Source organism: Peromyscus californicus, unplaced genomic scaffold, assembly GCF_007827085.1.
Source record: "Peromyscus californicus insignis strain IS unplaced genomic scaffold, ASM782708v3 Scaffold_9__1_contigs__length_137607984, whole genome shotgun sequence".
Taxonomy (NCBI): domain Eukaryota; kingdom Metazoa; phylum Chordata; class Mammalia; order Rodentia; family Cricetidae; genus Peromyscus; species Peromyscus californicus.
This window is the reverse complement of record NW_026294617.1, coordinates 12,204,813-12,218,796: the sequence shown is the minus strand read 5'-3', so window position 1 is coordinate 12,218,796 and position 13,984 is coordinate 12,204,813. Positions and strand designations below refer to the sequence as shown.

At 45.2% G+C, this 13,984-nt stretch overlaps 1 protein-coding gene across 1 annotated transcript in view; it reads right to left on the bottom strand.

Annotated features, from left to right (window-relative positions):
• The window catches only part of Kcnmb2 (potassium calcium-activated channel subfamily M regulatory beta subunit 2), a 281,231-nt gene that overhangs the window by 31,498 nt on the left and 235,749 nt on the right, over nt 1-13,984 (bottom strand). The window contains exon 2 of the mRNA XM_052731263.1: nt 3,263-3,386. Coding sequence (XP_052587223.1) covers nt 3,263-3,318 — 56 coding nt within the window. The 5' untranslated portion in view covers nt 3,319-3,386. The remainder of the gene's footprint in view (nt 1-3,262; nt 3,387-13,984) is intronic.

The window sequence follows — 13,984 nt, the reverse complement described above, 5'->3', positions numbered from 1 at the left end:
AAATAGCAACTTATTATGGCAAATAATTTTGCTTCTGGGTTTTTTTCAAAGGAATTTTATTTGTAGCGCAATTCAGGTTTTAAGAAGAGAAACAGATTCCCCAAACAATATTTAATAAACCTCCCTTGGGTCTTATGATTGCCCAATAAATATTATTCTCAATTCTGATTTCTAGCATATTCTTTCTGATGTGTCACTCACGCTGCAGAATGCTGGTAAAGTAGGTGTGTTTAAAACTGAGTTTCACTTAAATAATAGGACAATATCAATGAGAAAGAAAGAGATGTGGAGGAAGAAAGCAAACAAGAGGCAGGCAGGCATAGGGAATAGCATAGCAACCTGGACTCCACCTGGCTTGGGCTGTGCATATCCCTTTTCTTACAAGGCATTTGGGAACCTAAGACCCTCACTAGCATGTGCTATGTGCACATAGCAATCTCTGAACAATGCAACTAGCCACCTGGTGGCAGCCCTTGGCTCCCCCCAGGTGCATCAGGCTGCATGTATTTGTTTTAAATAATGGTTTAAGTTTCTTCTTTTGACAACTACCTCATAGACAGTTTCTAGTCAACGCATTCCCAATACATTCATGTATGAGGGTAGGAGGGCTGATCAGACCTGAACTGGTTTGTGGTGTATGGTAATAAGGCAAAACTGGTTTCTCAAGTGAATTTTTAAGGAGACTCCCCTATTTAGCATCATATGCTTATGTACATGTGTGTGCATATGATTAAAATCAGATGCATTATGGGAAGGACATATACGGCAGAAAGTGATTTTATGATCTAATCTATCAATCAAAAGAGAGAACCACTTTCACTACACTTCTTAGTAACAGGCTTCTCCTCCTCTTTGACTCCATGAAAGGAGGCCCCAGACAGGAGTCAGGGCCTTTGAGTACTTTTAGTCACTCCTGTGGTCTCCTGCTTACCCAGAATGCACTAATTTCTGATCTGTGCTATTGCTTAACTGTTGAATAAAGCTTCTTTGCTACTTTGCAATCTGTGTGAGTTTTTATTTCAATTCTTTGGATAAAAAGCAAGAACCTGGAAATACTGGGCTCAGACTCCCCCCCCCCCCCCCGCCCCCCACCGGTAACAAGTATAGGGAATACTTAAAAACAGTTGTAGAGGGCCAGGGGAGACAGTTCAAAGGGTAACTTGTCTTCCATGCAAGCATCAGGACTTGAGTTCTATCCCCAACATGCAGATAAAAGTAGCAGGGCACAGTGGCTCACACCTGTAAACCTAGCACTGTCTATGGAGTGGAGACAGGCAGACAATCAGCTACCAGTCTGGCCGTTAGTTGATCTCTAGGTCTAGTGAGAGACCATTTCTCAAAAACTAAGGTGGAGAAAGGTTGCAGAAGACACCCACTATCAACCACTGGCCTCCACACTTGCATGAGCATGTGGGCATGTACAACAGAGAGGGGGAGAGGGAGGGAGAGAGAGAGAGAGAGAGAGAGAGAGGAGAGAGAGAGAGAGAGAGAGAGAGAGAGGGAGAGGGAGGGAGAGGGAGGGAGGGAGAGGGAGGGAGAGAGAGGAGGGAGGGAGAGAGAGAGAGAGAGGAGGGAGAGAGAGAGAGGGAGAAGGAGGGAGGGGGGAGGGAGGGAGGGAGGGAGAGAGAGAGAGAGAGAGAGAGAGAGAGAGGGAGAGAGACAGAGAGAGACAGGAGAGAGAGAGAGAGAGAGAGAGAGAGAGAGAGAGAGGGAGGGGGGGGAGAGAGAGAGACAGAGACAGAGACAGAGAGAGAGACAGAGAGAGACAGAGAGAGACAGAGACAGAGAGAGGGAGAGAGAGGGAGAGAGAGGGAGAGGGAGGGAGGGGGGGAGGGAGGGAGGGGGGAGGAAGGGAGAGAGAGAGAGAGAGAGAGAGAGAGAGAGAGAGAGAGAGAGAGAGAGAGAGAGAGAGGTGTTATATAATTTTATGAACGTACTTACTAAGCCCAGAGAAGAAAGGAGGTGGCTGGGTCGAGCTGCACAACCATTTGGATTTTGTGGCCCTCGCCCTTCTCTCTCACCCCTTGTTCCCTCCCGTCAGCTGTTCTTGCTAGCACTCCCAAGGCTCTATGGAGCTGACAAGCCCTCTCTGAGCCTTGGTGCCCGCTCCTTTCCGTTTCCCTCCTGCCCTGTGCTTGGTGCCTAGAAGTGCAGTGTTTATCTCTTGAGTCCATTTACTCAGTATCTACTGTGTCCTGGACACAGTGCAAGGCTTGCAAATCCACAGACAGCCAAGTCTGACTGGGTAGAGAGCATGAGGAGACTGGGAGTGGGTTCGAGTCTTGACAGAACTGGAGTTAGTGAAGGAAAGGATGGGTGGGTATACAAGTGTAGGAGAGCATTTCTGACGGGGGAACAGTCTTGCAAAGTCACTAGGTGTGAATGAGCATGTAAGAGAAATGGAGACTGAAGGCCAGAGTCTGGAGCTCCAGCCCTGTGGTGTAGAGTCCCTCCCTCGTTTAAAAACATGAGATTCAGTTTCCATGATGGTTAATCTCCACAGGATTTAAAACAATCATTCGAACCTACCTCTGGCATGTGGTGAAGCATTTTCAGAGTTTAGCTGAGGAGTAGCTTGGGGAGGAAAGTGTTTATGTCAGCTTACAATTCTCAGATCACACTCCGTCACTGAGGGAAGTCAGGGCAGGAACCCCAGGCAGGAACCTGGAGGCAGGAGCTGATTCAAGGCCTCTGAGGTGCTGCTTATTGGCTTGCTCTTCATGGCTTGCTCGGTCTGCTTTCTCATAGCACCCAGGACTACCAGCCTGGGGGTGGCCCTACCCACAGTGTGCTGGGTCCTCTCACATTAGTCAGTAATCAAGAAAATGACCCACAGGCTTGCCTATAGACCAATATGGTGGGGACGTTTGCTCAGTTGTGGTTCCCTGTTCCCAAATGACTCGAGCTTGTGTCAGGGTGACATTAACCTGGTGCTCACAGGAGGGAGACTCACTGTGAATGTGGCAGCACCATCTCGGAGGCTGGGCTCCTGGGCTGAATAAGGAGACAGCGAGCTGAGCAGGAGCATTGTCTCTGCTTGCTGATGTCAGGGGCATGTGACAAGCTGCCTCATATCCCCACCACCATGTCTCCCCCACCTTGACGGGCCGTATTTTCCCACTGTGCACCAAAATAAACCCTTGCTTACGTTGTTCTCAGATATCTTCAGTCACAGCGACAGAGAGCAGCAGCAGTCCTCACTGTCCTCTGTGACCATCTAGTCTGTAAAGTCTGCCCAAGAGCACCCAGAGCCAAGCTTTACCTTTTCTCATCATGTCTGTAAGATGAAGAGGTCCGGCCACTGGTCCATATAAACATCTTAGAGGATGTTGGTCCTGTAGCTCCTTTCCTCACGGTGGAAGGTCCTGGGGGAGTGGCAGAAAGACCTGCAGAGGACACACTGGGGTTTAAAACTCTGTCCCTGGGGTTTCTGGAACTCTGTGTCAACAGCAACAGCTCAGAGGATCAGCTCTCTTAAACAATCCAGGGCTTTTACACTGTGAGGGTGCTGGGTCTGTTCCCAGGCAGAAATCCCACTGAAGCCTGGCCCCTCCCTCAGAACTTTGCACCCCATTTTTACAAGGGTCGGTCCTTTACAGTTCGCACTGACAGGCAGGGAAGCCTCTGCCTTATGGAATCCTGGTTTTCTCACTGGTGTCAAAAACACAGAATCAGTTTGGATTCCATCTCAAATATGATATACTTGAACAAATTTTAGTTGAGGTTTGGATACTAAAATTCTACTTCTTTCTCTTCAAAATTGCTTTACTGTTCACAGAAGTGACCTGTTGGAGTGAAATATCTTTTTTTTTTTTTTCTTAGTTTTGGAGGCAGTCTCAGTTTGCAGCCCAGCCTGGCTTCAAATTTATGAATCTCCTGCCTCAGCTTCCCAAGTGCTGGGATTGCAGGGAAGGGTTGTCCCTAAAGTGTACTGTTGCCCGTGTGGGCTCAGCTCACAGCAGCAGAGCTCACCAGGGATACTGCTAGAGATGTGATCAGCAGCATGTGCCTAGGAGCTCTTAGCAGCCTGGCTTCTGGGATCTGGAAAGAAAGAGATGGCAGGCATGCAGTGTTCTTTGGTTTGGGTTTTGGGAAGGGTTCCCTTGTCTCTAAATAGCACCCAAACAAGCTATTATTGAGTATTTTCTACCTTTATTTTCTTTAAGAAAAAATATTACTTCTTCTAGTTTTTCTTTTACTTTTATTTATATGTATACATCTATGTAGGGGCTTGTGCACTTGGGTGAAGGTGTCCAGAGAACAGAGAAGGCATCAGATCTCCTGGAGCTGGAGTTACAGGCAGTTGTGAGCTGCCGGATGTGGGTGCTGGGAACCAAACTTAGGTCCTTTCTGTGACATCTCTCTAGCCCTCTACTTAATAATTTTCTAGAGAAATAGAAACACAAAATATCATAAGGATAACAATCCAACATGAAAGCTAAATGACACTTAATGCATTAAAACCAAGGAAGGCTGAAGAGTGACTCCTTCAGTGTGCATGGTTAATAGGACTGTTATCAACGATGAATATGAGTCTAGAAACAGTATTAGTTAACTATACTGTATTCCCTGTTACATGCTTGGTACTCCACACGTATACTATCTATTCACAAAGCATGAAACCATAGTCATGTACCTATGTTAGGACTATGCCATGAAAACCAGAAGAGCAGGTAGTGATGTAATTTCAAGATAACCAATGTTACTTTCTGCTTATATCCAGAGCAGTGCTCTACCCTTGAGCTGTGTCCCCAGCCCCTGGTTACTGTTCGACTCCCCTCCCCTATCTCTTTCCCTAAACCCGCCCCTTCAAAGCCCACCAAACACAGCTTGTTCTGGTGGAAGATCTACCTCAACTCCCCTCCCCCATCTCTTTCCCCAAACCTGACCCTTCAAAGCCTGCCAAACACAGTGGCTAGTGACCAGTGCGGATGCAGAGGTCTCCTTTGGTCTCCCAGGATAATGGAGGGATGTTATGACCCACCTGCATAGATTGCCTCCACAGCTGTAGGAAGAGAGGAAACTGAATCTAGGCTGGGTGTGGCACACCTGAAACCCCAGCACTCAGGCAGCGGAGGCAGGAGGATCAGGAGCGTAAAGCTATCTCACTGGAAGGTATGACCTAGAACAGGGCCTAAACCCATTCTTTATCTAGGTAGCCTCCAGGAGATCAGGGTGATTTGGTGTGAGTTGAGTGTTACATCATAGAATAGGATTGACTTGAACTTCGTGGAGTTATTTCAAAATAGACTTGTAGACTCCTCTGGCTCCTCTGATTAGCCCCGAGAGGGTTGGGGGTGTAGGAGAGACAAAAAGAAGCTGTCCAGTTGAGGGCGGGTGGAGTGGTAAGTTAGACAGAGCTGCCGCGCTATCGGCTATTGGCCAGACTTAACAGCCACAAAGTAGAAATCCCAAATCCTCTGAAATAATTCAAAATGAAGGGGCTGCAGTGATCTGATGTCCTCAGGGCGCTTTTCTGACTGGGGGGTCACTAGAAGGCACTTTGACTCTGTTGTTTTAAGTTGATGCAGAAAGAGGAAATGAAAGACATGTTTATTCTAATTAACTGTCTGAAACCCGTTGGAAAGGGCTTTCTTGCTGCTGAGGTTATTCCAATAAGCAGATTTGGAGTTTTCTACCCCAGTTTTCTTTCATGAAGACAAATCGTTATTTAAAACCTGCTAAGTTCACTGTTAATTAAAATGAACAGAGTTGGCGCTTTTTAAAGGCCACAGTATACAGATCCTATTTTCAGGTTTCAAAAGAAACGTCTGGAATTCAGACTGCGTCAGCAGAAGTTGGCTGAAGGTTGCTCCCCACCTAAAACAGCCCTTTCACCTTCTAGTAAAAGGGACTCAACTCTCCCCACCGAGGCAGGGAGGGTTCTTTTGAGTTGTCATCAGTGAAGTAAGTGACAGAGGAGCAGGAGAAATCTTTGTAAATTTTGAAATTTTGAATCCCATGTGGAGGGTCTGTGCTAGACTGTTGGCCGGGGAGAAGACTGGTCTACTGCGCTGCCGAGTGTCCTGCAATGGGGGACCTCCGCAGAGCACTGATTCATGGCTGCAGGCGAGTGTGGACTGAAACCCACAGACCTCAGAGACCTGCTTCTGGACAGGGAGGTGGTGGTTCAGTCAGCAGTGCTTGCCCGTGACCTGTACCTGATCCCTGGTGTCCAAATCCAGGCATGGTGGTGTGGGCTTGTAATCCCGGCCCTGGGGAGGGGAGGCGGGCTGATCCCTGGGACCTGCTGGCCTGCTTGGCAAGTTCCAGGCCAACAAGAGGCCCTGTCTTAAAAAACAAGGTGGATGGCTCCAGAGGGCGACACCTGCAGCTGACCTGTGGCCGTACATGCAAGCACACACCTACACATGCATCTACGCACAAAGACATAGTTCTCGGCTTTCAAAGAACGCAGGGGTCGACAAGAGGGGGGCACTTTCCTTGTCTCAGGAATTGGTCGAAGCCCTTTCCATGTCCAAGCCCACCTCATTGTTTCTGTTGCTTCCGCTGCGAGAGCCCCTCTGCCTCGCTTCCCTACTGGGAAAATGTCCCTTTCTATGGAGCTTTCTCTGACGGCCCTGAGGGGCGCCACTCCTCTGAATAAAGCAAGGCAGGATGATCCTGTCTGTACACGCCCCCTCTTCCCTGCTAGGTGGGGTGTCAGCCCGACATGCCAAGTGCACAGTTGGCAGGAAACGGCTCTGCTGCTTTGACAGCACAGGAGATCATCAGAAAGTGTGATGGTTGCCTTGGCTTTGCCCATACGTTTTGACAACGACAACTGGCATGTCCTTAGTCCTTCCCTTAGCTTAGGATGTTCTGCATCTTCTGAGTTTATATTTGTTTGTTTGAAATAAATACTAGCCTTGGATGAGCTGTGTACCAGAAGACAACCTTGAAATTCTGATCCTCCCGCCTCTGCCTCCTGAGTGCTGGAATGGCAGGTGTATGCCACCACTGTTGGTTTTTGGGTTCTGGAGACTAACTCAGGGTCTTAGGAGAGCTCTGCAAGTTCTCTGTCAGTAGAGTGACAGACAGCCCAGCCCTGCGGATTGTCTATGCTTCTCTTCCCATCTAACTGCCCTGTTTCCTCTCTCCTCTCATTAACTTAGAAAGTTTAGATTGCCAGCTGAATTATTGTTCAATATGGATCTTTTAGAAAGGGCAGCATGGCCCAAGAAGAAGATGAGCACGAACAGCAGATGGTCCAGCTGTTTGTGTGCCTCTTGGCATCGCCATCTACCAACTGTGTGACTTTGTACAAGCCAATTAACAGCTCTGAGTTTCTGTGTAAATATGGAAGGAAAAATCCCTGCCCCCTGGTGGCTTGGAAGATAAAGCAAGCAATATGTGCAAGGGGACCTCAAGTGTGTTTGCATGTGATAGGCATACACTACACATTACTTTCCTTCATTTCCCTCCCCACTACAAACTTAAAAACAAACAGAGGGAAGAAAATCCAATTAAGTTGCTTTGTACCTGAACACAGAGCAAATTGATTCTTTCCTGTCCTATGGGGCCGGTGGCAGTCAGAACTATTGAGATGGCAAAATCAAAATACATCTTCATTAGCACTAAGTTGTGACACTTGTCCTGAGCAAGAGGACCAGGAAGGTAGTGCTACTGAGTGTGGTCATGTGCTGGAGACACCTAGGGGAATTATTGAAAAATTCTGGGGCTACAGGCTGGAGAGATATCTTGACACTTAAGGGCACTTACCAAACTTTCAGAGGACTTGGGGTCAGTTCCTAGCACCCATATTCTGGGCTCATAACCACCTGTACCTCCAGATCCAGGGGATTAGATACCCTCTGACCTCCTAGGACACCCACATGCATGTGATGGGCTTAAACTTACTCAGGCCCATACACATACAACATAAATATAGATAAATAAATAAATCTTAAAAACATTCTAGTGCTTGGTCTTTCAGGCCTGGCCAACCTTTTCACGTTCAACATGACATTGTCATCTACAATGTGCACACTCAGGACCACACAACTGAGTCACAAGACAACACACACACACACACACACACACACACACACACACACACACACACACACTAATCTCATAGGTCTTAAGTGAGTTTATGATTTTCTGTTCGGCCACCCTCATAGCTATCCTGGGGTGCATATGCCATGTGGGCTGCAGGTTGGACAGGATGGCTTGGGAGGTGAACAGGCTCCAGGTTTGGGTCTCTGACATTGTCCCCCTCCTAAAGTTGTGTCCAGGTAAATAAATAAATCAAATACACAAATAAGTGTACAAATGAATAAATTCCATGTGCTTGCACCACAGTACTAGTGAGGTGAGTGGATGACTTGCAGGAGTCAGTTTACGTCTCTCCTGGGGTCCCAGTGATGGAACTCAGGGTGTCATGTGTGGAAGCAAGCATCTTTGTCCTGTGAGCTTGTCTCCATGGCTCCTATCCATGTAATTCTGAGGGGTAGCCCATGTGTGAAACCCTGCTGCAACCTCTTGGGTTCCGAATTCACTTAGGTGAAAGCCACTCCAGACGCTTCAGCTGGAGTTGCTCTACAAGGGCAGGTCTACGCAGTGGCTTCTGGGAGCTGGAAGCTCACAGTGCTGGGCCTTGAGGGTACATCTGCAAGTATGAGTGAGATATGGAGCTGGGAAAGAGCAGAGAGGAAGCAGTTTTCAAATGTCAGTGGCCTGGAGCTATGTGTATAGGACACTCTTAATGCACTCTGCTTTATTGAGTGAGCAAGCAGGAGTCAACGAAACTATTTAACACATAATTACATGCTTAATCTTGCATAAAATTATCACACTAATGACATCACAGTCACAATGCAAAAGGTCACTCTAAGCACAGGCATTTAGGGTTGCTTCTAATGTGTGAGGCTTTATCTTTGCAGACAGCAAATTATACATTCTCTCTGTAAGGGTTGAGTTGTTTTGGCTCCAGGGTCTTTGGAGGAGAAGCCAAATGCATGGCAGTAATTTTAGATCAAGTGATTTAGTTTAGAAAACATTATTTATTGGGAGCAAATTTTTTAATACTATTGTGATGTTTGCTTCCCAAATCAACTATATACTTTATTTTAGTTCATTTATTTGAGTGTCTACTTGCCAAGCATTTATTAAGGTGTCTTGCATGCCTCAGACTACTGCCTGCTGTTAACTCCATGACACCAGCCCTGCCCTAGGCACTGTTCTCTTCAAGGGGGCATCAGAAGAACAAGCAGCCTCCGTCTTCCACTGGTGCCTGAGCCTCATTTTCCTGGGGGTTTCTGGACCTTCTCAGTGTGTCTCAAATAGTTATTGTCTCTCCACATCTTACCAGACCTCTCAGCTTGCTTAATTTTACATTGATCACATTCCTCTTAATTTTTTTTAGAAATCGACTCAGTGGCCAATCCTTCCTTGGTTCTTTCTAGCTGTGTCTTCCATCACTCTCATGGGTTCCTATTTTCTGCTCTTTCATTCAGTGTGGGTTTCATCTGGAGATCTGAAAGACTGGGTAGTCTTGATGGTACCTTCTAATGGGAATAAAACTTTCCTCCCACTTGGTGTCTAGAAGATGGAGCAAATGGCCCCATTTGCCACTTAGATGGATAGTTAATGAGCAGTTAATGGAGGACTAATGAGGAAACTGTGTGTGGTTGTCTCCTTGACAAGAGTCAGACAAGTGTCAAAGTATTTCTCTAGTGTTTACTGAAAATGGTTTTTCAATAGCTGGGTGACCGCTCATGGAGCCTTGTACCTGGAGATGGGTGGCGATCACTTGCGACGTATAGAAAACTATTGTTCATATAATTATATGTTTGACTTGTGTTTTGGAAGGATATGAGCCCAAGTTAAATAATGTACCCGTCCTTTGCTTGGCTCATAATGAGCTTCTACTTAGCAGTTCTGGGAGTAGTTCATTCTGTCCCTGTATTACTAAGCCTAAAATGTTTCCTTTCCTTCTGAGTCTACACCTACAAGAGATGATTGGTTGGCCTCTATTCTTTTATTTAGTTCAGTATTTAGTTCTTTATCTGACATGTGTATTGAAGATGTAACTACATGACAGGTCCTGAGTATGGTGTTGGGGATGAATTGATGAACATAGCCAACACCAACCCATCTCTTACAGAGTTCTCAGTCCAGAAGAGGGACAGGTCAAGTTAGACACTGCACTGCATGGTTGTCCTTAGGAGGAGATGGTCAAGCATGGTCTTGATGAATGAAGTATGTACACTCTCCCATCTCAATATCCACCAGAAATGGCCATCTCCAGGTTCAGTGGGAAGAACTCTGAAATTGTTTTCAAGTCGAAGCCTCAGGCCCTTGTATAGTGATTATGTTACCTAAATACATTGTTAAATTCCCTGAGCCTCATTTTCCTCATCAAGAATATGGTAGTAATAACAGATATCAGGCAGGATTGCCACGGGGCTGATTGGAAGTAATGTCTGGCATTCAGCAGGAGCTTAGAAAATGTTAGGTTTTTCCACTTGGAGGAAATGGCAGATTTTTTTTTTTTTTTGTTCAAACTGGCCATATCAAGCCATTATGTGTGATTCATATCATCCTTAAAAAGTTCTTTTCAGAAGTGGAAAATACATTTCTACATGATCTTAATTAATCCACTATTCCATAATTCATTTCCTAATGAGCTTTTCAAGTGGATAATGACAACTGGTGTTCATTTTGATCCCTCTCTGCTACATATTTAAATCCAGCTTAATTGTTAAACATTTCACTCTATTGGGCATCACACACACACAGCTGCTGTAAGAAAACCTGCTCATGACTCATGTGAGCTGCCTCGATTGGTACAAATGACACATTCATGTTGCAACTGTCACTTATTCTCTGAGCCTCTGTTAACTACCGAGACGATTTCAGCTAAGAATCAAGGGGGGCACGTTCTAATGGGAGCGCTTTCTAGAGACCTGGAGATGACAACACAGACATGAAGAATGAGGTACTTCTATTTAACTATGTGACTGACACATTCATTCAGTCCCAACAGGGACTCTTCATAGGTCTCTACTTACCAGAGAGAAGACTGATATTCAGAAAAGCAACATTTTCCAGACCACATAGTACAAAGCAATGTGAAGCAGAACTTCATTCCAAGGCAGTTCTCTTCCAAAGCCAAAGCCCTTTCATCCTGTGTGCCTTTGAGCAAATCACACACCCAAGCCCACATCAAAGGAAGACAAGCTGTTTGCTGAGTATTGTGGCTATATTCTTATTTTTTCCTTGAGTACTACATTTTTCATCACATCAAATTTGAGAGGATAGTAGAAAAACAACAACAGCAATGACAAAAAATGACCCACAGGAAATAAAACACAGTGATCAGAATGGGGGTGGATAGGTCCACGTAGACTTTACTAATAACCATCTTTATGGCCATAGATGAATTTGTTATTTTTCTATCTCTGTCTTATATGAAATGAGTATAACAATAATAAAATTTTCCTCATAGAACTTTTGTGATAAATGAGTTAATGTGTTACATGCTTGGTGATAAGATGAAATAATGTTATATGTAATACATGCATGTAGGTAACTGCATATATGTAACATGGATATCTGCAAGCTGTATGTGTGAAGGTGGTGTGACATTATGCATGTGAATTAATGTATAAATGACATCAGCAATGTCAAAGCATTGTGTATTGTGTTATATGGAATGAGTTAAGTTAAATACATGTTAAATTGACAAGAGAATTTAAATTAGTTTAAAAATTGACACAGTTTTATATTTTGCTGGTTAGTGCTTGTTAACTCAATGCAGTCTCAAGTCACCTGGGGAGAGGGAAACTTGTCTGAAGGAATGCCTCCATTAGGTTGGCCTATGTGCATGTCTACAGGGCATTTTCTTGATTACTGGCTGTTGTGGAACGGCCCCACCCACTGCGGGCAGTACCCTCCCTGGGTAGGTGATCTTGGGTTGTATAAAAACAAAAAACATGTAGCAGGAACCTTAAATGGTCTTATTAATAAAATCAAACCTGGAGCCAGATATTGTGGTGAATGCTGGAAGATAAGAGAAGCAGAACAAGCCACAGCTACCTCACCTTGCCAGTTCCTCAGCTGATCCTGTTTCCTCAGACTGGAAACTTCTGAGTCCTCATCCAGAATGAATCTCAGCTGAACTGCTGCTCCAAAGCCCGAAAGCTTAACCAGCTAAAAGCTTCTAGTTTCTGATCTTCACGCCTTATATACCTTTCCGCTTTCTGCCGTCACTCACTGGGATTAAAGGCTCACTTTCTGGGATTAAAGGCGTGAGTCATCATGCTTGGCTGTATCCTTGAACACACAGAGATCCAGGTAGATGTTTGCCTCTGGAATGCTAGGATTAAAGGCCTGTGCTACCACTGCCTATCCTCTATGTTTAATATTGTGGCTGTTCTGTTCTCTGACCCTAGATAAGTTTATTAGTGTGCACAATATTTCGGGAAACACAATACCACCACAAAAACAAGCTGAGCAAGCCATGAGGAACAAACCAGTAAGCAGCACTTCTCCACGACCTCTGCTTCAGTTCCTGCCTCCAGGTTCCTGCCTTGAGCTCCTGCCCTGACTATCCCTGGTCATGGACTATAGGCTGTAAGCTGAAATAAACCCCTTTCTCTCTAAGCTGCTTTTGGTCATGGGACTTTATTACAATAACAGGGAAGAAAACTAGAACAAATGTGTTTGGTAGACATTTATGAATCTGTAATGTTTTTGTGAACCAAAGAGTTTAACTAGGACTAGCATAGGTAAGGAATTACTTATAGGAGCACGGTCACCTTACTAGTGGCCACACCACTGGAGAAACTGTTTCTCCCTCTCCCAGCTACCATGTACAACCTACAAATCCTCAGGGAGGATCTCCATGACAGAATAACAATGGTTCGATCTTGGAGCTGCCCACAAGACAGGTTCCACAAAACCCACCCTCCTCTTGCTCTTACATCCTTTCTATTCCATCTTCCAAAGTATTTATTGAGCCTCGAAGGAGAGATGTATGTGACACAGATATCCTATTTAAGGTTGAGCTTTCAATGGCCCCAGCATGGTTACTTGCAAAGAGTTTCTTCAGTACCACTGCCCACAGCAGGAAGAAGTTTCTCTGACTAAACTGACAGTCATCTACGGGTATGTGGTGGTTTGAGGGAGAGTGGGCTCTATAAGCTCACGTACTTGAATGCTTAATCACCAGTTAGTTGTTCTGTTTGGGAAGGAGTAGGTGTGGCCTTGTTGGAGGTGTGTCATTGGGGTGGGCTTTGGGGTTTCAAAAACCCATGCCAGGACCAGTCCCTGCGACCCTCTCCTTCGGGTCAGGATGTAAAGCTCTCATCTACTGCCCTAGCACCATGCCTGTCTGCTCCCCATCATGATGATCATGGACTAACCTTCTGAAACTATAGCAAGCCCCCAATTAAATGCGCTCTTTTATAAGTGTTGCCTTAGTCATCGTGTCTTTTCACAGTAATAGGACAATATCTAAGACAAGTCATAAACATACATTACAAACCTTAATTTTTCAAGGAGAAAGGAGTAAAGAAATTGATCTGTAATGGAGGCTCTTTCACTCCTGTTTGTCATACATAACAGGAGGGAATTCAAAGAGTGAATCAAGGTTTCTTTAATCTAAAAAATATTTTATTCTTATTTGGAAAATTGCCATTAAGATTTGTTCCTGTGAGTTACTTGACTTCGAATCTGTCTTTGGTTAAATATAATTTCTATTTTATGTTCTGTTGATTTCTTCAATGAAGTGCTCAGCAACGCTCATGGGAAATCTAGGGAAGTCAAGCGAGGGGAGATTTAGCACCAAATGGGAAGGCAAATAAAAGTCACTGTTGATCTTGGCAAACGACTTGCACAGACCTGTGTAGGTCGCCTCTTTTGCTTCTTCCACACAGCTTTGCCTCTCTCTAAGCCTCTTTCCAAAGAGGAGCTAATGATGTGACTGTGGGAAGTTTTAGATGTCACAGCAAGTTGGTGAGAGATACTTTGGGGCCAA